Consider the following 24,981-nt stretch of genomic DNA (forward strand, 5'->3'; position numbering starts at 1 on the left):
TTGAGAGAGATAACAATTTTCTTGTACAAAAGACATTGTTGAATAACATTACATGCATTACTAAAATTCTGTCTATCTCCAACTCTCTAATTAAATAGTCTGGCAGTGGAAGGCTGTATTGACTATCTCCTACACTACTATCAAGGATGGCTGTATTGACTATCTCCTACACTCTAATTAAATAGTCTGGCAGTGGAAGACTGTCCATGGTGGATGGCTGTATTGACTATCTCCTACACTCTAATTAAATAGTCTGGCAGTGGAAGACTGTCCATGGTGGATGGCTGTATTGACTATCTCCTACACTCTAATTAAACAGTCTGGCAGTGGAAGACTGTCCATGGTGGCTGGCTGTATTGACTATCTCCTACACTCTAATTAAACAGTCTGGCAGTGGAAGACTGTCCATGGTGGCTGGCTGTATTGACTATCTCCTACACTCTAATTAAATAGTCTGGCAGTGGAAGACTGTCCATGGTGGATGGCTGTATTGACTATCTCCTACACTCTAATTAAACAGTCTGGCAGTGGAAGACTGTCCATGGTAGATGGCTGTATTGACTATCTCCTACACTCTAATTAAACAGTCTGGCAGTGGAAGACTGTCCATGGTGGATGGCTGTATTGACTATCTCCTACACTCTAATTAAACAGTCTGGCAGTGGAAGACTGTCCATGGTGGCTGGCTGTATTGACTATCTCCTACACTCTAATTAAACAGTCTGGCAGTGGAAGACTGTCCATGGTGGATGGCTGTATTGACTATCTCCTACACTCTAATTAAATAGTCTGGCAGTGGAAGACTGTCCATGGTGGATGGCTGTATTGACTATCTCCTACACTCTAATTAAATAGTCTGGCAGTGGAAGACTGTCCATGGTGGATGGCTGTATTGACTATCTCCTACACTCTAATTAAATAGTCTGGCAGTGGAAGACTGTCCATGGTGGATGGCTGTATTGACTATCTCCTACACTCTAATTAAATAGTCTGGCAGTGGAAGACTGTCCATGGTGGATGGCTGTATTGACTATCTCCTACACTCTAATTAAATAGTCTGGCAGTGGAAGACTGTCCATGGTGGCTGGCTGTATTGACTATCTCCTACACTCTAATTAAATAGTCTGGCAGTGGAAGACTGTCCATGGTGGCTGGCTGTATTGACTGAGGTCGAGCACCCACACTGAAATGTCAGGGTCGGTGTATGGAGGATGGATGGACTGGCTCCAGCTCCAGCATGGCTCAGTCCTGAGTGACCGGCCAGACCAGCAGAGAATCAGTTGTACCAGCAACCCAACCCACGCAACCCCTGCCACCCTAGGATAGTATCAACACCGTGGGAGGACGTGTCAAACATTACAACCATCACAACATGATTCACACCAACACTCTGCTTTGACAGTAGAGATATAGAAATGTCCCTTCACAATAGGGTTAATAGAGAAGTCATTAAAACACAGTTTAGTGATGCCTTTGAGGAAGTTTGTTGAGTGCTCTGTATTGGTGGCAGGAAGCAAACTCCCAGAGGTAGAGTGTATGTAACTACAGTACGGTTTGTATGTTGTGTGCAGAATTGGCATCTGTGTACTCTCCAGCCTACTGGTCTAACCTGCGTAGGTGCTGTGTGTACTCTCCAGCCTGCTGGTCTAACCTGCCTAGTTGCTGTGTGTACTCTCCAGCCTACTGGTCTAACCTGCGTAGTTGCTGTGTGTACTCTCCAGCCTGATGGTCTAACCTGCGTAGTTGCTGTGTGTACTCTCCAGCCTCACGGTCTAACCTGCATAGTTGCTGTGTGTACTCTCCAGCCTGCTGGTCTAACCTGCGTAGGTGCTGTGTGTACTCTCCAGCCTGCTGGTCTAACCTGCGTAGGTGCTGTGTGTACTCTCCAGCCTGCTGGTATAACCTGCGTAGTTGCTGTGTCTACTCTCCAGCCTGCTGGTCTAACCTGCGTAGTCGCTGTGTGTACTCTCCAGCCTGCTGGTATAACCTGCGTAGTTGCTGTGTGTACTCTCCAGCCTACTGGTCTAACCTGCGTAGTTGCTGTGTCTACTCTCCAGCCTGCTGGTCTAACCTGCGTAGTCGCTGTGTGTACTCTCCAGCCTGCTGGTATAACCTGCGTAGTTGCTGTGTGTACTCTCCAGCCTGCTGGTCTAACCTGCGTAGTTGCTGTGTGTACTCTCCAGCCTGCTGGTCTAACCTGCGTAGTCGCTGTGTGTACTCTCCAGCCTACTGGTCTAACCTGCGTAGTTGCTGTGTGTACTCTCCAGCCTGCTGTTCTAACCTGCGTAGTTGCTGAGCCCCTTCCTCTTCTTCCTCCTCCAGTACAGCCAGATACTGAAGCCCATGAGGATAACCCAGCAGGCCCCTCCGATCCCCGCTATGAACGCTGGCTGTTTCACCACGTCTGTGATCTGCTCCGTGATGCTGTTGTTCCTGTTCCCACTTATGATCACGTCACGGAAGTCCTTACCTGGGGCGAGAGGGACAGGGGGACAGGGGGGACAGGGGGGACAAGGCGGACAGGGGGACAGGGGGGACAGGGCGGACAGGGGGACAGGGGGGACAGTGTGAGGGTGTGTATGCCAGGTTGTTTGTTGAAGCAGTGAAAAAGGATTCAGCATTATAATAAACCATTTTGTTATTACAATTGCTAGCCGGCTGGGGATAATAGCAGCACCATAATAGTCCCCACATATTCACTAAGAGCTCAATTCTTCCTCAAGATATGCCTTCAACCTCCATGGGAGATGTACAGGAAAATGTGAATTTCATGCACAGACCTGTAGTTAGGATTGAGTTCCAGGTGTAGATATGGTAAGATACAGAGGCAACACCAGCCTCTCGTCAATAACAGCTAACATATTGACTGAGAGTGTACAACATGGCTGTGGTGGGTGTGCTGTGAAACCTAACGTGCAGACAGAGAGAGAGGGGAGGGAGGCTAAATCCTACAAGCTGATGGCAACCCCTCAGGTGATCCTGCTGTTTGCTTAGCTCAGACTCTAATTCACTTCAATAAAATAGACCATGTGAGATGAGAGGCACACCCTGCTCCGTATCGATCTACCAATCGAAGCTCACTCTGACTTGTCTGCCTGACACTAAAAGAGTTGGTTCTCAGAAGAGCACACATGACAATATATCTGCAATCTTTGGCTTGGAGAACTGTGAGAGGGATTATAGGAGTGCCATTGGGGAAAAAAACACTATGCTACAGGCCAAGCCATCGGTTATTGGTCATTTCAGTCCCTGGTTGATATAAATTACACAGACCTACACCACAGCCTGACTACACATAACAATAACAGACCTACACCACAGCCTGACTACACATAACAATAACAGACCTACACCACAGCCTGGCTACACATAACAATAACAGACCTACACCACAGCCTGACTACACATACCAATAACAGACCTACACCACAGCCTGACTACACATAACAATAACAGACCTACACCACAGCCTGACTACACATACCAATAACAGACCTACACCACAGCCTGACTACACATAACAATAACAGACCTACACCACAGCCTGGCTACACATAACAATAGCAGACCTACACCACAGCCTGGCTACACATAACAATAGCAGACCTACACCACAGCCTGGCTACACATAACAATAGCAGACCTACACCACAGCCTGGCTACACATAACAATAGCAGACCTACACCACAGCCTGACTACACATAACAATAACAGACCTACACCACAGCCTGACTACACATAACAATAACAGACCTACACCACAGCCTGGCTATACATAACAATAACAGACCTACACCACAGCCTGGCTACACATAACAATAACAGACCTACACAACAGCCTGGCTATACATAACAATAACAGACCTACACCACAGCCTGACTACACATAACAATAACAGACCTACACCACAGCCTGACTACACATAACAATAACAGACCTACACAACAGCCTGGCTATACATAACAATGACAGCCCTACACCACAGCCTGACTACACATAACAATAACAGACCTACACCACAGCCGGGCTACACATAACAATAACAGACCTACACCACAGCCTGACTACACATAACAATAACATACCTACACCACAGCCTGGCTATACATAACAATAACAGACCTACACCACAGTCTGGCTATACATAACAATAACAGACCTACACCACAGCCTGACTACACATAACAATAACAGACCTACACCACAGCCTGGCTACACATCAAAATAACAGACCTACACCACAGTCTGGCTATACATAACAATAACAGACCTACACCACAGTCTGGCTATACATAACAATAACAGACCTACACCACAGCCTGACTACACATAACAATAACAGACCTACACCACAGCCTGGCTACACATAACAATAACAGACGTATGATTTAAATACAATCAGTCTGACTGATCACTCATGTCACATGCTCTCTAATTGTAAATACTTTTGCCCCAATCAGTGATAATATTGATAATTTAAATAAGAATTATTTCTTCCCTGTCTGGTGGCCATGTTAATTGGAGGGATGTTTTTTCCAATAAAAAAAACGATATCCTTCAAAAACTAAATGGACTTTTCTGTAATTATGGATGAGTAGTCAATGAGACACTTTTACATTCCTCAATCATTTGTGTGATAATGTGTTTGGAGGATATATTGGCACAGGTGTTGTTAGGCTCCAAACACCGGCTTCGAGGGCATTATCACTTTTATATAACGGGTTGCCAACATATTCAAATAATGATTGACATATTTTCATTAAACATTTTATTTTGATAAATTTATTCATACTATTTCATCGTTCCATAAGAAATAGTCCCGACACAAATCTAGGGTTGCTACCCAAGTCGGCTGGTTGTTCGTTCTATCGGCTTGGTTGCCAGAGACGTGACCCAGTCGGTAAGTATTTTTGTTCTGTATCTACAGTATGGACATGACCCAGTCATTAAGTATTTTTGTTCTGTATCTACAGTATGGACGTGACCCAGTCGTTAAGTATTTTTGTTCTGTATCTACAGTATGGACGTGACCCAGTCGTTAAGTATTTTGTTCTGTATCTACAGTATGGACGTGACCCAGTCGTTAAGTATTTTGTTCTGTATCTACAGTATGGACGTGACCCAGTCGTTAAGTATTTTTGTTCTGTATCTACAGTATGGACGTGACCCAGTCGTTAAGTATTTTGTTCTGTATCTACAGTATGGACGTGACCCAGTCGTTAAGTATTTTTGTTCTGTATCTACAGTATGGACGTGACCCAGTCGTTAAGTATTTTGTTCTGTATCTACAGTATGGACGTGACCCAGTCGTTAAGTATTTTTGTTCTGTATCTACAGTATGGACGTGACCCAGTCGTTAAGTATTTTTGTTCTGTATCTACAGTATGGACGTGACCCAGTCGTTAAGTATTTTTGTTCTGTATCTACAGTATGGACGTGACCCAGTCGTTAAGTATTTTGTTCTGTATCTACAGTATGGACGTGACCCAGTCGTTAAGTATTTTGTTCTGTATCTACAGTATGGACGTGACCCAGTCGTTAAGTATTTTTGTTCTGTATCTACAGTATGGACGTGACCCAGTCGTTAAGTATTTTTGTTCTGTATCTACAGTATGGACGTGACCCAGTCGTTAAGTATTTTTGTTCTGTATCTACAGTATGGACGTGACCCAGTCGTTAAGTATTTTGTTCTGTATCTACAGTATGGACGTGACCCAGTCGTTAAGTATTTTTGTTCTGTATCTACAGTATGGACGTGACCCAGTCGGTCGTTCTAAATGTTCTATTGCCATACTGGATGACAATGTTCTAGCTAGCCAACTACAGCAACGTTCTAGCTAGCCAACTAGGGCTAACTTACAGTCACGTCAAACAGTGCAGCCAGAATAACAAGTAGCTGCATTTGTTTAAGCTATTTTCTAGTGACAGTTATTTGGATACATCCATAACAATGTGCTATTGATGAGTGATTTCACCTTGCATAGAAAATGTGATCTCTCCTCAGGACACTGTTGTTCAGAGGAGTCAACAACACAGCTAACAACACAGCCAACAACACAGCAAACACAATCACTTCAAACTGAAGCTGGAAAGACTGCAAACTAACTGCACTTCATTTGACCTGTTTTCTATTGACATTTATTTGTATATATCCATACAAATGATGCTGATTCATGATTTAGACTGAAAAAAGCTACCTGCCTATCTGTCTCGTCCCGACTCCCGACATATTCATTACTGTGACAGCTGGAGATCAAATTTGAATATTGAACAATGTGGGAAATGTCAGAGAGACATCGGAACCTGTTTTTTTTTAACATTTTCATATAAAATGACATACCAAAATCTAACTGCCTGTAACTCAGGACCTGAAGCAAGGATACGCATATTCTTGATACCATTTGAAAGGAAACACTTTGAAGTTTGTAGAAATGTGAAATGAATGTAGGAGAATATAACACATTAGCTCTGGTAAAAGATAATATGAAGAAAAAAACATGCATTTTCTTATATTTTTTTATGTTTTAATCATCTTTGAAATGCAAGAGAAAGGCCATTATATGACTTAGGAGTCTAGGTGCAAGTTAGATTTTGGCAACTAGATGGCAGCAGTGTATAAGCAGTTTTCCACGGATCCAATGAACCATTGCATTACTGTTCAAAATGTTGTATCAAGTCTTCCCAAATGTAAATAAAGGTAAAATAAAAAAAATAAAAAAATGTGCACCGTCTGGAATGCGGTTTTAACCAATCAGCACTCAGGATTAGACCCACCCGTTGTATAATCTACCATAACGCCCCCTTTCGTGTGTTTCCCTTCCCATTCCACTCCCCCTGCGTCTCTTACCAATGACAATAGGCTGAGGTTCACTCTTGACCCCCACCCCTGCACTGGTGCTGGCAGCCACCTCTACCCGATACAGCACCCCCACTTGAAGCCCCCCCACAACCACCGACCGGATGGCTGCATCCACCGTCTTATTCACGTGGAAGCGTGTCTCATTCCCCAGGCACCAGATCTGAAGAGAGGGAGAGAGACAGAGGAAGAGAGAGCATAACATCCTGTCACAGTGGGGTCAGGTTGAGTATTATATTGATTCTGATGGCCTCTCAGTAAGCCAGAGTCATCAGGTTACATCCAGTCTATCTTCTCTCAGTAACCTGCCTTGTACTCCTGGATGATGCCGTTCTGGTGTTCTGGAGGAGGGGGGTCCCAGGAGATGCTGATGGAGGTGCTGTTCTGGTTGCCCACCGTCAGGACTGTAACCTGCAGGGGAGGGGCACTGGGAGCTGGGGTTGAGGGGAGACAGATGGGGGGCGGAGAAAACAATAGATGGTCAGGGAAGAGGGAGAGGGGCAGAGCATTCCATTCTCCGTTACACACACAACCTCACAAACACGCACGCACGCACACATGCTCACACACACATCATCTTTATTGTGTGTAGTTGTTAGCAGGTGGAAGACACAGGTGGCTGTGGGGAGAGCAGCAGCTCATTAGAAGGGGATTTCCATGGAGAACAGGGAGGTTTGCCACGGCCCTCTTTAACATTTCACTATGATTAAATATCCCAGGCCTGCGCCTGCTCCAACACAGAGGGATTTACACACAGAATACTGCTATTGATTTTCAGAGTAAGACCCAGGCAGAGTCAGACAAGCACCCTCAGTCAAGCTAAGACTCCTCCATTGACTCAGCCAGGGTGACATGTGGGTCAACAGGCTTATAGGAGGAGCCGTACAGCAGTGCAGCCATACATGAGGAACATTTGAAGAAATGTATTTTGAGGAGAATTGAAACATGGGGCTAGGTAAACATATTGACTGGTTTCATCGCTCAGCCAGGTGGAACTAAAGCCAGTGGGGTAGAGAGCAGGGGGGAGGCTCTAAAGCGAGGCACAGCTCTATAGATGGGGTGTGTACATGGCCTGAGAGACAGAGCCCAGAGCCCACAGTAGACACCAGCCCCTGAGAGACAGAGCCCAGAGCCCACAGCAGACACCAGCTCCTGAGAGACAGAGCCCACAGCAGACACCAGCCCGTGAGAGACAGAGCCCAGAGCCCACAGCAGACACCAGCTCCTGAGAAACAGAGCCCACAGCAGACACCATCCCCTGAGAGACAGAGACCAGAGCCTACAGCAGACACCAGCTCCTGAGAGACAGAGCCCACAGCAGACACCAGCATTGGGTTTCAGTACTCACATCACTGTCTTTTCATAGAAATTCTCCTCCGACTGACGACCAAGTGCCGGCTAAATGAATACATAACAATGAAGCAAACTGAAATAACGTTTTTTTTTAAATAAAAAATAATCCTTTCTGCCTCGACTGGCAGGGCAGCCACACCACAGCAGAATGCTGACGGGTCATTTACTCTGTGGCTGCCTCTCTCTCACCTCCCCCAGCTAGTCCCCACCCCACTTTAAAACAGCACGTGTCAAGCTACAGATGTCAAAACACCAAGAGAGGACCAGGCATGGAGGAAGAAGACAAATGGCTCCAATGACGGACGCCATGTTAGAAATCCACCACCAGCCCATCTCCCATCATGCTTAGAGGCCTCCGCCGCCCTCCCCAGCTGTGTTAGATTACACAGAGGTGACAGAACGCAACATCGCAGCGCAGCAGCCATCAGGGACAATGTCGTTCAAAGTTAATGTTATGAATGATTTAGCAGCTTATTATTATGCATATTTGCGCTAAACAATCTACATTTCTCATTAGGAGCAGTGCTGGCTGCTGTAATAGAGCCATTAGCCCATTGATGTATGGCTGGCAGGAATGTGACCCCCTGTCTCCACACGTACATTACACACACACACACGCGCACACACACACACACACACACACACACACACACACACACACACACACACACACACACACACACACACACACACACACACACACACACACACACACACACACACACACACACACACACACGCACACACACACACACTTCAGCACACACTGCAACACTCACTGCTATCACTCCCATTCTAAACAGTAGAATGCTAATCTAGGCCTCAGAGCCATTTAGATATGCAGCAACTCATTTTCTATGCTGGGAACAGACAGGCAGCAGGAGGTAGATACTGATGGCCTCCTACCCCCACTGACTACTGGTTCTAACTCTCCCCCAGTACCAGATAGGCTGGCTGGGTTGTTTAACATACTAGATGGCCTCTCTGGTCCCTTCTGAGGCAATCTGTCAGTGGACTTCATATCACTGGAATGTGTTCAAGAGTGTGTTCTATTCATAGAATGTGTTCTATTTATCATCTACTGACTGTCTGCCTCCACTCTCCCCTCTCCAGATGGACCAGAGAGAAGAAGAAATGGAACATAAAGGTTGACTCTGCCCTCCCCAGATGGACCAGAGAGAAGAAGAAATGGAAGATAAAAGGTTGACTCTCCCCTCTCCAGATGGACCATAGAGAAGAAGAAATGGAACATAAAGGTTGACTCTCCCCTCTCCAGATGGACCATAGAGAAGAAGAAATGGAAGAATAAAGGTTGACTCTCCCCTCTCCAGATGGACCATAGAGAAGAAGAAATGGAACATAAAGGTTGACTCTCCCCTCCCCAGATGGACCATAGAGAAGAAGAAATGGAACGAAAGGTTGACTCTCCCCTCTCCAGATGGACCATAGAGAAGAAGAAATGGAACATAAAGGTTGACTCTCCCCTCTCCAGATGGACCATAGAGAAGAAGAAATGGAACATAAAGGTTGACTCTCCCCTCCCCAGATGGACCAGAGAGAAGAAGAAATGGAAGATAAAAGGTTGACTCTCCCCTCCAGATGGACCAGAGAGAAGAAGAAATGGAACATAAAGGTTGACTCTCCCCTCTCCAGATGGACCAGAGAGAAGAAGAAATGGAACATAAAGGTTGACTCTCCCCTCCCAAGATGGACCAGAGAGAAGAAGAAATGGAAGATAAAAGGTTGACTCTCCCCTCTCCAGATGGACCATAGAGAAGAAGAAATGGAACATAAAGGTTGACTCTCCCCTCTCCAGATGGACCAGAGAGAAGAAGAAATGGAAGATAAAAGGTTGACTCTCCCCTCCCCAGATGGACCATAGAGAAGAAGAAATGGAAGATAAAAGGTTGACTCCCCTCTCCAGATGGACCATAGAGAAGAAGAAATGGAACATAAAGGTTGACTCTCCCCTCTCCAGATGGACCAGAGAGAAGAAGAAATGGAAGATAAAAGGTTGACTCTCCCCTCTCCAGATGGACCATAGAGAAGAAGAAATGGAACATAAAGGTTGACTCTCCCCTCTCCAGATGGACCAGAGAGAAGAAGAAATGGAAGATAAAAGGTTGACTCTCCCCTCTCCAGATGGACCAGAGAGAAGAAGAAATGGAAGATAAAAGGTTGACTCTCCCCTCTCCAGATGGACCAGAGAGAAGAAGAAATGGAAGATAAAAGGTTGACTCTCCCCTCACCAGATGGACCAGAGAGAAGAAGAAATTGAACATAAAGGTTGACTCTCCCTTCTCCAGATGGACCAGAGAGAAGAAATGGAAGATAAAAGGTTGACTCTCCCCTCACCAGATGGACCAGAGAGAAGAAGAAATGGAACATAAAGGTTGACTCTCCCCTCTCCAGATGGACCAGAGAGAAGAAGAAATGGAAGATAAAAGGTTGACTCTCCCCTCTCCAGATGGACCAGAGAGAAGAAGATAGATTAAATAGATTAAGATAAGGAATAGCAAAGTGAAAGATATACAGTAAGGTAGAGTCATGGAATGGTGCGTCGTATCCCATCATCCTCCTGGTGGAGATGCTCTGGGGATGGGATACTCTAATAATGTTAGCTAATGGACACACTGAGTTTTAATCACTCTCCAAACCCATGGCCTCACAGTGTCTGTCCCATGGCTTCACAGTGTCTGTCCCATGGCCTCACAGTGTCTGTACCATGGCCTCACAGTGTCTGTCTCATGGTCTCACAGTGTCTGTCCCATGGCTTCACAGTGTCTGTCCCATGGCCTCACAGTGTCTGTCCCATGGCCTCACAGTGTCTGTCCCACGGCCTCACAGTGTCTGTGTCATGGCCTCACAGTGTCTGTACCATGGCCTCACAGTGTCTGTCCCATGGCCTCACAGTGTCTGTCCCATGGCCTCACAGTGTCTGTCCCATGGCTTCATAGTGTCTGTCTCATGGTCTCACAGTGTCTGTCTCATGGTCTCACAGTGTCTGTCCCATGGCCTCACAGTGTCTGTCCCATGGTCTCACAGGAGCCTCCAGCACCATCTCTGTCTGTGTCTGTCTCTCTCTTTCAGCATGTGACTGGGATGGGTCGACATACACAGAGGTTAGAAAGAAAATAGAAAGATCTCTCAGAGAGGCTGGGCTGCAGACAGAGAAGAGGCAGGGAGTTTTATCAGTGCTTGTAATAGCTGAGATATGCAGGTGTTTTGTGTGTGTGTGTGTGTGTGTGTGTGTGTGTGTGTGTGTGTGTGTGTGTGTGTGTGTGTGTGTGTGTGTGTGTGTGTGTGTGTGTGTGTGTGTGTGTGTGTGTGTGTGTGTGTGTGTGTGTGTGTGTGTGTGAGAGAGAGAGAGAGAGAGAGAGAGAGATGAGGCACTATATAGTGCTGCAGCATACAGGGGCTGGTCACAGGAGTCAGGGCCCCTCCACTGAGGGAAGTAAATGGGCCTGTACATGCTGTTACATATGGTACAGCTATAGAACTGTCCATATGTAACAGCATGTACAGCTATAGAACTGTCCATATTTAACAGCATGTACAGCTATAGAACTGCCCATATGTAACAGCATGTACAGCTATAGAACTGTCCATATGTAACAGCATGTACAGCTATAGAACTGCCCATATGTAACAGCATGTACAGCTATAGAACTGCCCATATGTAACAGCATGTACAGCTATAGAACTGCCCATATGTAACAGCATGTACACCTATAGAACTGACCATATGTAACAGCATGTACAGCTATAGAACTGTCCATATCATCTGTCTTTCCCCAGTGTAACAGGTCATGACGTGAAACCCAGATCAACTCCATTAGAAGTGGGAAGGTATTGAGGATCCCGCAGGCTGTGTGTGGGTGCGTGTATCAGTGTGAAGCATGTCTCTCTCTGGCCCTGTCATGTCCTGTCAGAGTCAGGCTGCGGGCGACAGCTCCGCCTCCCAGCAGGAAGTGAGCGAGCACTGTGTCCAATCACATCTCAGCTCATGGTTGCAGGGTGATGAATGAGAAGTGGGCTAACAGAAACACCACCAATCATAAACAATCAAGCAGAAAGGTCAGCACACTACACAGTGGCAGGCAGGACCACACACACACAATATCCCCACAATGTCACAGCAGGAGACAGTTATTGTGAGCGACATGTAAGATATCATAACAATTGTGTGCCCTACAGGAAACATGTCAAACAGTCATCCCAAATCTGTGTGGATAGAAACCACTTGGACGGAGGGAAATGTCCATGAAATAACATGGTGATTTCTTTACCTTCCTCTGTGGTGCGAGCCGACCTGGACTCACTGTCCATGCCCTGGAACTCATTGAAGTAGGGCCGGACCTTGATTTCATAGACAATGCCTTTCTTGAGGTTGGAGAGGACCACGCTGCGCTCGGAGGGGACCTTCACATCCTGGGTCTGCCAGGGTCCTGGGGAAAACATGCCAGATGTCTGCCTGTAAAGAACTCTGTAGCCCTGGATGAACTGGGACTGACGGTCCACCTGGGACAAAGACATGGGGAGAAGAGGGGTTAGCTTCACTCCCCTGTACAGGGTTCCTAGGAAATAAAACATATCTTCTCTCCAGATAGGACAGAGTTAAGATAAGGATCATGGCCATAGGTGTGCAGCACAGTACTCAGACACCAGAGTACATGAAACAATGTTGTTCAACAGATGTACGGTTTGACCGGGGTAGGCCATCATTGTAAATAAGAATTTGTCCTTAAAAAACATCTTAAGGATCGGACCCTTTTTCTCAATTTTCGCATGAAATAACATACCCAAATCTAACTGCCTGTAGCTCAAAACCTGAAGCAAGGATATTTGAAAGGAAACACTTTGAAGTTTGTGGAAATGTCAAATGTAGGAGAATATAACACATCTGATCTGGTAAAAGACAATACAAAGAAAAAAACATGCATTTATTTGGTATTTTTTTGTACCATCATCTTTGAAATGCAAGAGAAAGGCCATAATGTAGTATTCCAGCCCAGGCACAATTTAGATTTTGGCCACTAGATGGCAGCAGTGTATGTGCAAAGTTTCAGACTGATCCAATGAACCATTGCATTGATGTTCAAGATTTTGTATCAATACTGCCCAAATGTGCCTAATTGGTTTATTACTAACTTTTAAAGTTCATAACTGTGCACTCTCCTCAAACAATAGCATTATATTATTTCACTGTCATAGCTACTGTAAACTGGACAGTGCAGTTAGATTAAGAAGAGTTTAAGCTTTCTGCCAATATCAGATATGTCTATGTCCTGGGAAATGTTCTTGTTGCTTACAACCTCATGCTAATCGCATTAGCCTACGTTAGCTCAACCGTCCCGAGGGGGACCCACCAATCCTGAAGTTAACTGACTTATAATAATACAATTTAAAAATGACCCTCAGACTCCCTCAGATTACATAGACCCACAAAGAATTAGAAAACAAACCACATTTTGATCAACTCCCATATCTATTAGGTGAAATACCACAGTGTGACATCACAGCAGCAAGATTTGTGACCTGTTGCCACAAGAAAAGGGCAACTAGTGAAGAACAAATTCAACCCATATTTATGTTTACTTATTTTCCCTTTTGTACTTTAACTATTTTCACATAATATGACATTTGAAATGTCTGTATTCTTTTAGAGTGTAATGTTTACTGTTAATATTTGTTGTTGTTTATTTCACTTTTGTTTATTATCTATTTCACTTGCTTTAGCATACTTTTCCCATGCCAATAAAGACCCTTAAATTGAAATTGAATTGAGAGACGAGAAACACGGAATGAACTCCCTGTCTCTCAGCACACTGAGCACACAGCACCAAGGCCCTCCATACATAGGCTTTAAGGAGCACAGCTGTAAAAGCCCTACATTTGCATGTCTCACTTGTATTGTAAATATCTACTAGTGAAACCTAAGGGAGGGGCCTACAAGGCCTAGGACAAACATGTGAGTGTGAAATGATTGGCCGTTGACTGTCATCCAACCCAGAGGAACTCTGGGAGAATATAGAATACACACCTGGGACAATGTAGACACATCTGTACAATTGAGGTGACAGACAGAGAGCCCAGAGGTGCGATAGTGCTCTTCCAGTCGATAAGGGGCCTTGGTTCTAAACTTGTGCCCATTTAGCCAGAGATAGAAAAGTTGAATTTATGCAGAGGAAGGGGGGCATAACTCACAGTAATGGCTTGTTAACAGTGGGAGAAGTGAACGGGCCTTTCAAGTGGGATATTAAGCAGCTGTTTCAGCCTGTGTAGCCGGAGTAAATCAGCACAATGGATTCTGGGCGAGCGTGGTGTGTAACTTTCATTAATGGGATGATTTGGGAGTATAAAAGCCTTTCCGAGGCCGCACTATGTTTACTGAATGGTTTACTGATTGATTAGGTGGCGGTGTTCTGTGTTGATTGTACACACACTCATAAAGAAATGCTTTAGTATTAAATTAGCCTGTTAGTCTGGGGGTAAGAACTTATTATTGGGGGGGGGGGTCAATAAACATGTCACAGGGAAAACTGCTAATGTGGTTCATTTAGAAATGAAAGCAGCCACCCCATGTCAGCCAATGACATCTCCATGAATACCAGTTATGGACTGATTTATGGTGAAGCAGAACATATCAACTGGGGCTAGTTAACGCAGGATGGAAGACCAATGAGGAAATAAAGTCATCCTTCAGGAAGAAGAAGAGAGTGCATGTTTATGGTCATGGTCTAATTGGGAGGTCAGACTGTAAGTTACTGCTGCTGCATACCCTCGTACTGTAAGTTACTACTGCTGCATACCCTCAGACTGTAAGTTACTACTGCTGGATACCCTCGTACTGTAAGTTACTACTGCTGCATACCCTCAGACTGTAAGTTACTACTGCTGCATACCCTCAGACTGTAAGTTACTAATGCTGCATACCCTCAGACTGTAAGTTACTACTGCTGCATACCCTCGTACTGTAAGTTACTACTGCTGCATACCCTCAGACTGTAAGTTACTACTGCTGCATACCCTCGTACTGTAAGTTACTACTGCTGCATACCCTCAGACTGTAAGTTACTACTGCTGCATACCCTCAGACTGTAAGTTACTACTGCTGCATACCCTCAGACTGTAAGTTACTACTGCTGCATACCCTCAGACTGTAAGTTACTACTGCTGCATACCCTCGTACTGTAAGTTACTACTGCTGCATACCCTCAGACTGTAAGTTACTACTGCTGCATACCCTCGTACTGTAAGTTACTACTGCTGCATACCCTCAGACTGTAAGTTACTACTGCTGCATACCCTCGTACTGTAAGTTACTGCTGCTGCATACCCTCGTACTGTAAGTTACTACTGCTGCATACCCTCAGACTGTAAGTTACTACTGCTGCATATCCTCGTGCTTTAAGTTACTACTGCTGCATACCCTCGTACTGTTAAGTTACTACTGCTGCATACCCTTGTACTGTAAGTTACTGCTGCATACCCTCGTACTGTAAGTTACTACTGCTGCATACCCTCGGACTGTAAGTTACTACTGCTGCATACCCTCAGACTGTAAGTTACTACTGCTGCAAACCCTCAGACTGTAAGTTACTACTGCTGCATACCCTCGGACTGTAAGTTACTACTGCTGCATACCCTCAGACTGTAAGTTACTGCTGCTGCATACCCTCGTACTGTAAGTTACTACTGCTGCATACCCTCGGACTGTAAGTTACTACTGCTGCATACCCTCAGACTGTAAGTTACTACTGCTGCATACCCTCAGACTGTAAGTTACTACTGCTGCATACCCTCAGACTGTAAGTTACTACTGCTGCATACCCTCAGACTGTAAGTTACTACTGCTGCATACCCTCAGACTGTAAGTTACTACTGCTGCATACCCTCGTACTGTTAAGTTACTACTGCTGCATACCCTCGTACTGTAAGTTACTGCTGCTGCATACCCTCGTACTGTAAGTTACTGCTGCTGCATACCCTCGTACTGTAAGTTACTACTGCTGCATACCCTCAGACTGTAAGTTACTACTGCTGCATACCCTCGTACTGTAAGTTACTGCTGCTGCATACCCTCAGACTGTAAGTTACTACTGCTGCATACCCTCATACTGTAAGTTACTACTGCTGCATACCCTCAGACTGTAAGTTACTACTGCTGCATACCCTCAGACTGTAAGTTACTACTGCTGCATACCCTCAGACTGTAAGTTACTACTGCTGCATACCCTCGTACTGTAAGTTACTACTGCTGCATACCCTTGTACTGTAAGTTACTGCTGCATACCCTCGTACTGTAAGTTACTACTGCTGCATACCCTCGGACTGTAAGTTACTACTGCTGCATACCCTCAGACTGTAAGTTACTACTGCTGCATACCCTCAGACTGTAAGTTACTACTGCTGAATACCCTCAGACTGTAAATTACTACTGCTGCAAACCCTCGTACTGTAAATTACTACTGCTGCAAACCCTCGTACTGTAAGTTACTACTGCTGCATACCCTCAGACTGTAAGTTACTACTGCTGCATACCCTCAGACTGTAAGTTACTACTGCTGAATACCCTCAGACTGTAAATTACTACTGCTGCAAACCCTCGTACTGTAAGTTACTACTGCTGCATACCCTCAGACTGTAAGTTACTACTGCTGCATACCCTCAGACTGTAAGTTACTACTGCTGCATACCCTCATACTGTAAGTTACTACTGCTGCATACCCTCAGACTGTAAGTGGCGTGATTTCTCTCAACGATTCAGCCTCAGTCCAAATCGTGTTTCTAAATTAATTAAACAGTGTCCCTCTGGCACATGTCCGTCCTTATGGTGGGGTCGATACAGATACAGTGTGTGTGTGTGTGTGTGTGTGTGTGTGTGTGTGTGTGTGTGTGTGTGTGTGTGTGCGTGCGTGCGTGCGTGCGTGCGTGTGTGCGTGCGTGCGTGCGTGCGTGCGTGCGTGCGTGCGTGTGTGTGTGTGTGAGGGAGAGGTTGGTAGGTAAGCTGGTTTGAGCTACACTCCAGAGAGGGTAGACCACAAACATGCCAAATAAACACAATTAATGTCAATGTACTTGTTTCTATGCAAAGCCTTTGTCTTAATTCAAAATTAACCGAAGATAGATGTAAGATTGATGGGAGCAGATGTCCCTGACACCTCTTTTGATGTTCGCTGTAGCTGTAAGAAACCATTTGTCAACTGTTTGATGTTCACTTACATGAAGAGTCAGCAACTATAATGTATCAAAGCTGTAGAGTCTTAGGATTTATTTGACTCATATTTTCTTACATGAAAACACCAATAGGAGCCCTGAGGAACACCTTGCCAGCTTCAAAGAGTCAACATTCCTTTCATATCAACTCTAATGTACTAAAGGTTTGAAAATCAAAGACATAAAACAGCCCAGAGCATGCTGAGTTGCTTAAGTCAATGTTCGAGAATGAGGTTGGTGTAAATTAAAATAGATTTCGCATATTTAATCTTATACAACAGAATAAAGGAACACATAGACACCTGGCAGAGCTGAATAGCAATAACTAACTGCAAAGTCTGCTGAATGGTTACGTCTGTGACAGAAAGGTGGATTGTCCAATCACAGTGTGACACTTACCGTCCAAGTCACCTGGATGGTGGTGGGGCTCAGGACGACCGGGTTGTGCAGACGAACTATGACCTCCCCCAGCTCTTTCTGCACATGCCTGTGGTCCACCCCCTGGGCTGGAGGACTGATGTCTGGAGGTAGGGAGGGGGAGAGAGAGAGAGAGAGAGGGGGGAGAGAGGGGTAGAGAGAGAGAGAGAGAGAGAGAGAGAGAGGGAGAGAGAGAGAGAAAGAGAGGGGGGAGAGGGAGAGAGAGAGAGAAAGAGAGGGGGGAGAGGGAGAGAGAGAGGGGTAGAGAGAGAGAAAGAGAGAGAGAGGGGGGTAGAGAGAGATAGAGGGGTAGAGAGAGAGATAGAGGGATAGAGAGAGGGAGAGAGAGTGCGAGAGAGAGAGAGAGGGGGAGAGAGAGAGAGAGGGGTAGAGAGAGAGACAGAGAGAGAGAGAGAGAGAGAGAGAGAGAGAGGTAGAGAGAGTGAGAGATAAAGAAAAAAATAGAGAGAGTGAGTAGAAGAGAGAGGAAGAGAGGGGTAGAGAGAGGGAGAGAGATAGAGGGGTAGAGAGAGTGAGAGATAAAGAGAAAAACGGAGAGAGAGAGAGCAAGAGAGAGAGCGAGAGCGAAAGCAAGATAACTTTCAGTCCTACTCAGTTTTCAAAGCCACGGCTCCCTCCACTCCTTACAATGAGGCCGAGTCCATCATAAGAGATTTTGTTGAGAGAACGGATGAATAGACCAATCAGACTCCACAAAGGAGTCAACACTCTGTGATCATGACTTCATTTGAAAAGAAGGAACTTCATCTGCATTAGAAGGACCTCATTTCAGTTTTAATAAAGAACTCGTCTGGGTTTCAGAAAAGAAAGAGATAACTTGAGCTGTTAAGAACCCTTCTCCTCTCTGCTGTCACTGATGCCCAGCCAGAGAACTACCACATCAACGAGTGAACTCTGAACACATGAATGAATGACACTCTGACACTTTTTTCCACCAGTTCACATTTCATTTGCCCTTGCATGTGTTTTCAGTCAAAAGCCAATCAAAACCCCCAGTGAAATGCATGAGACTCTCAGTATGGTTAAATAAATGACACAATCATGGCAACTGATATATGTTGGTCCTATTTACTGAGGGGAAACAATTATTCACAAGAGGAAATAGTGTTTCAAAACATGCCCAATGAAAATGCCAATAAAGTCATGGATCAGAGTCGTAATAGAGGACGACAGGCCAAAAAGCAGTTAGGGAGACATGAAAAATCAATTAATGTTCAGTGACTGCCATTGTCAATAACCTCTGTGCATCAAAACAAAGCCAACAGTAAATAAAGAGAGATGTACTGCTATTCAAATGGACTCCCTCTCTCTATGCACAACACACTAGTGGCCTGCAATTGGACAATGTTTAGTTGAAAGGTTGCGGGTGGAGTGGACTTATCAAATGAACATAATAAGGAGACTGAGGTCTATACGAAACCTTCATCTAATCTTCTTGGAGTTTGGAGGCAGTCATTTTCTCCAGTCATTGTCATTAACATAGCAGGGATAGGGCTAACTCACTTTGCCTTCCAAAAGTAAACATGCTTATTTTACATAATTGCCTGACTGTAGCCTTAATAGATAGAGAGTTTGACCTCTGGAAGCTGTTGCAGTGGCTATCTCAGTAGAACGTTACTGTTCGGTCCACACGGTACCGTGCTGAGAGGACCTGATGACTGTCTCAGCAGAACGTTACTGTTCGGTCCACACGGTACCGTGCTGAGAGGACCTGATAACTGTCTCAGTAGAACGTTACTGTTCGGTCCACACGGTACCGTGCTGAGAGGACCTGATAACTGTCTCAGTAGAACGTTACTGTTCGGTCCACACGGTACCGTGCTGAGAGGACCTGATAACTGTCTCAGTAGAACGTTACTGTTCGGTCCACACGGTACCGTGCTGAGAGGACCTGATAACTGTCTCAGCAGAACGTTACTGTTCGGTCCACACGGTACCGTGCTGAGAGGACCTGATAACTGTCTCAGCAGAACGTTACTGTTCGGTCCACACGGTACCGTGCTGAGAGGACCTGATAACTGTCTCAGCAGAACGTTACTGTTCGGTCCACACGGTACCGTGCTGAGAGGACCTGATAACTGTCTCAGCAGAACGTTACTGTTCGGTCCACACGGTACCGTGCTGAGAGGACCTGATAACTGTCTCAGTAGAACGTTACTGTTCGGTCCACACGGTACCGTGCTGAGAGGACCTGATAACTGTCTCAGCAGAACGTTACTGTTCGGTCCACACGGTACCGTGCTGAGAGGACCTGATAACTGTCTCAGCAGAACGTTACTGTTCGGTCCACACGGTACCGTGCTGAGAGGACCTGATAACTGTCTCAGTAGAACGTTACTGTTCGGTCCACACGGTACCGTGCTGAGAGGACCTGATAACTGTCTCAGTAGAACGTTACTGTTCGGTCCACACGGTACCGTGCTGAGAGGACCTGATAACTGTCTCAGCAGAACGTTACTGTTCGGTCCACACGGTACCGTGCTGAGAGGACCTGATAACTGTCTCAGCAGAACGTTACTGTTCGGTCCACACGGTACCGTGCTGAGAGGACCTGATGACTGTCTCAGTAGAACGTTACTGTTCGGTCCACACGGTACCGTGCTGAGAGGACCTGATAACTGTCTCAGTAGAACGTTACTGTTCGGTCCACACGGTACCGTGCTGAGAGGACCTGATAACTGTCTCAGTAGAACGTTACTGTTCGGTCCACACGGTACCGTGCTGAGAGGACCTGATAACTGTCTAAGTGGAACGTTACTGTTCGGTCCACACGGTACCGTGCTGAGAGGACCTGATAACTGTCTCAGCGGAACGTTACTGTTCGGTCCACACGGTACCGTGCTGAGAGGACCTGATAACTGTCTAAGTGGAACGTTACTGTTCGGTCCACACGGTACCGTGCTGAGAGGACCTGATAACTGTCTCAGCAGAACGTTACTGTTCGGTCCACACGGTACCGTGCTGAGAGGACCTGATAACTGTCTCAGCAGAACGTTACTGTTCGGTCCACACGGTACCGTGCTGAGAGGACCTGATAACTGTCTCAGTAGAACGTTACTGTTCGGTCCACACGGTACCGTGCTGAGAGGACCTGATAACTGTCTCAGCAGAACGTTACTGTTCGGTCCACACGGTACCGTGCTGAGAGGACCTGATAACTGTCTCAGCAGAACGTTACTGTTCGGTCCACACGGTACCGTGCTGAGAGGACCTGATAACTGTCTCAGCAGAACGTTACTGTTCGGTCCACACGGTACCGTGCTGAGAGGACCTGATAACTGTCTCAGCAGAACGTTACTGTTCGGTCCACACGGTACCGTGCTGAGAGGACCTGATAACTGTCTCAGCAGAACGTTACTGTTCGGTCCACACGGTACCGTGCTGAGAGGACCTGATGACTGTCTCAGCAGAACGTTACTGTTCGGTCCACACGGTACCGTGCTGAGAGGACCTGATGACTGTCTCAGCAGAACGTTACTGTTCGGTCCACACGGTACCGTGCTGAGAGGACCTGATGACTGTCTCAGTAGAACGTTACTGTTCGGTCCACACGGTACCGTGCTGAGAGGACCTGATAACTGTCTCAGTAGAACGTTACTGTTCGGTCCACACGGTACCGTGCTGAGAGGACCTGATAACTGTCTCAGTAGAACGTTACTGTTCGGTCCACACGGTACCGTGCTGAGAGGACCTGATGACTGTCTCAGTGGAACGTTACTGTTCGGTCCACACGGTACCGTGCTGAGAGGACCTGATAACTGTCTCAGCGGAACGTTACTGTTCGGTCCACACGGTACCGTGCTGAGAGGACCTGATAACTGTCTCAGCAGAACGTTACTGTTCGGTCCACACGGTACCGTGCTGAGAGGACCTGATAACTGTCTCAGTAGAACGTTACTGTTCGGTCCACACGGTACCGTGCTGAGATGACCTGATGACTGTCTCAGTAGAACGTTACTGTTCGGTCCACACGGTACCGTGCTGAGAGGACCTGATAACTGTCTCAGCAGAACGTTACTGTTCGGTCCACACGGTACCGTGCTGAGAGGACCTGATAACTGTCTCAGTAGAACGTTACTGTTCGGTCCACACGGTACCGTGCTGAGAGGACCTGATAACTGTCTCAGCGGAACGTTACTGTTCGGTCCACACGGTACCGTGCTGAGAGGACCTGATAACTGTCTCAGCGGAACGTTACTGTTCGGTCCACACGGTACCGTGCTGAGAGGACCTGATAACTGTCTCAGCGGAACGTTACTGTTCGGTCCACACGGTACCGTGCTGAGAGGACCTGATGACTGTCTCAGCAGAACGTTACTGTTCGGTCCACACGGTACCGTGCTGAGAGGACCTGATAACTGTCTCAGCGGAACGTTACTGTTCGGTCCACACGGTACCGTGCTGAGATGACCTGATAACTGTCTCAGCAGAACGTTACTGTTCGGTCCACACGGTACCGTGCTGAGAGGACCTGATAACTGTCTCAGCGGAACGTTACTGTTCGGTCCACACGGTACCGTGCTGAGAGGACCTGATAACTGTCTCAGCGGAACGTTACTGTTCGGTCCACACGGTACCGTGCTGAGAGGACCTGATAACTGTCTCAGCGGAACGTTACTGTTCGGTCCACACGGTACCGTGCTGAGAGGACCTGATAACTGTCTCAGCAGAACGTTACTGTTCGGTCCACACGGTACCGTGCTGAGAGGACCTGATAACTGTCTCAGCAGAACGTTACTGTTCGGTCCACACGGTACCGTGCTGAGAGGACCTGATAACTGTCTCAGCAGAACGTTACTGTTCGGTCCACACGGTACCGTGCTGAGAGGACCTGATAACTGTCTCAGCAGAACGTTACTGTTCGGTCCACACGGTACCGTGCTGAGAGGACCTGATAACTGTCTCAGTCAGAACGTTACTGTTCGGTCCACACGGTACCGTGCTGAGAGGACCTGATGACTGTCTCAGCAGAACGTTACTGTTCGGTCCACACGGTACCGTGCTGAGAGGACCTGATAACTGTCTCAGCAGAACGTTACTGTTCGGTCCACACGGTACCGTGCTGAGAGGACCTGATGACTGTCTCAGTAGAACGTTACTGTTCGGTCCACACGGTACCGTGCTGAGAGGACCTGATGAACTGTCTCAGCAGAACGTTTACTGTTCGGTCCACACGGTACCGTGCTGAGAGGACCTGATAACTGTCTCAGCAGAACGTTACTGTTCGGTCCACACGGTACCGTGCTGAGAGGACCTGATAACTGTCTCAGTAGAACGTTACTGTTCGGTCCACACGGTACCGTGCTGAGAGGACCTGATAACTGTCTCAGCAGAACGTTACTGTTCGGTCCACACGGTACCGTGCTGAGAGGACCTGATAACTGTCTCAGCTAGAACGTTACTGTTCGGTCCACACGGTACCGTGCTGAGAGGACCTGATAACTGTCTCAGTAGAACGTTACTGTTCGGTCCACACGGTACCGTGCTGAGAGGACCTGATAACTGTCTCAGTAGAACGTTACTGTTCGGTCCACACGGTACCGTGCTGAGAGGACCTGATAACTGTCTCAGTAGAACGTTACTGTTCGGTCCACACGGTACCGTTGCTGAGAGGACCTGATAACTGTCTCAGTAGAACGTTACTGTTCGGTCCACACGGTACCGTGCTGAGAGGACCTGATAACTGTCTCAGTAGAACGTTACTGTTCGGTCCACACGGTACCGTGCTGAGAGGACCTGATAACTGTCTCAGCAGAACGTTACTGTTCGGTCCACACGGTACCGTGCTGAGAGGACCTGATAACTGTCTCAGCAGAACGTTACTGTTCGGTCCACACGGTACCGTGCTGAGAGGACCTGATAACTGTCTCAGCAGAACGTTACTGTTCGGTCCACACGGTACCGTGCTGAGAGGACCTGATAACTGTCTCAGTAGAACGTTACTGTTCGGTCCACACGGTACCGTGCTGAGAGGACCTGATAACTGTCTCAGTAGAACGTTACTGTTCGGTCCACACGGTACCGTGCTGAGAGGACCTGATAACTGTCTCAGTAGAACGTTACTGTTCGGTCCACACGGTACCGTGCTGAGAGGACCTGATAACTGTCTCAGTAGAACGTTACTGTTCGGTCCACACGGTACCGTGCTGAGAGGACCTGATAACTGTCTCAGCAGAACGTTACTGTTCGGTCCCACACGGTACCGTGCTGAGAGGACCTGATAACTGTCTCAGTAGAACGTTACTGTTCGGTCCACACGGTACCGTGCTGAGAGGACCTGATACTGTCTCAGCAGAACGTTACTGTTCGGTCCACACGGTACCGTGCTGAGAGGACCTGATAACCTGTCTCAGTAGAACGTTACTGTTCGGTCCACACGGTACCAGGCTGAGATGACCTGATAACTGTCTCAGCAGAACGTTACTGTTCGGTCCACACGGTACCGTGCTGAGAGGACCTGATAACCTGTCTCAGCAGAACGTTACTGTTCGGTCCACACGGTACCGTGCTGTAGAGGACCTGATAACTGTCTCAGCAGAACGTTACTGTTCGGTCCACACGGTACCGTGCTGAGAGGACCTGATAACTGTCTCAGTAGAACGTTACTGTTCGGTTCCACACGTACCGTGCTGAGAGGACCTGATAACTGTCTCAGCAGAACGTTACTGTTCGGGTCCACACGGTACCGTGCTGAGAGACCTGATAACTGTCTCAGCTAGAACGTTACTGTTCGCTCCACACGGTACCGTGCTGAGAGGACCTGATAACTGTCTCAGCAGAACGTTACTGTTCGGTCCACACGGTACCGTGCTGAGAGGACCTGATAACTGTCTCAGCAGAACGTTACTGTTCGGTCCACAGGTACCGTGCTGAGAGGACCTGATAAACTGTCTCAGCAGAACGTTACTGTTCGGTCCACACGGTACCGTGCTGAGAGGACCTGATAACTGTCTCAGTAGAACGTATGTTCGGTCCACACGGGTACCGTGCTGAGAGGACCTGATAACTGTCTCAGTAGAACGTTACTGTTCGGTCCACACGGTACCGTGATGAGAGGACCTGATAACTGTCTCAGAGAACGTTACTGTTCGGTCACACGGTACCGTGCTGAGA

At 46.8% G+C, this 24,981-nt stretch overlaps 1 protein-coding gene across 1 annotated transcript in view; it reads right to left on the bottom strand.

Annotated features, from left to right (window-relative positions):
* The window catches only part of LOC120028486 (roundabout homolog 2-like), a 375,145-nt gene that overhangs the window by 64,055 nt on the left and 286,109 nt on the right, over nucleotides 1-24,981 (bottom strand). Inside the window, exons 11-15 of the mRNA XM_038973690.1 lie at nucleotides 17,830-17,951; nucleotides 12,501-12,732; nucleotides 7,168-7,292; nucleotides 6,850-7,021; nucleotides 2,282-2,470 (exon numbers count right to left, since the gene is read on the bottom strand). Of these exons, the coding sequence (XP_038829618.1) occupies nucleotides 2,282-2,470; nucleotides 6,850-7,021; nucleotides 7,168-7,292; nucleotides 12,501-12,732; nucleotides 17,830-17,951 (840 nt within the window). The remainder of the gene's footprint in view (nucleotides 1-2,281; nucleotides 2,471-6,849; nucleotides 7,022-7,167; nucleotides 7,293-12,500; nucleotides 12,733-17,829; nucleotides 17,952-24,981) is intronic.

The sequence above is a fragment of the Salvelinus namaycush genome, chromosome 34 (assembly GCF_016432855.1).
Source record: "Salvelinus namaycush isolate Seneca chromosome 34, SaNama_1.0, whole genome shotgun sequence".
In the NCBI taxonomy this organism is placed as follows: domain Eukaryota; kingdom Metazoa; phylum Chordata; class Actinopteri; order Salmoniformes; family Salmonidae; genus Salvelinus; species Salvelinus namaycush.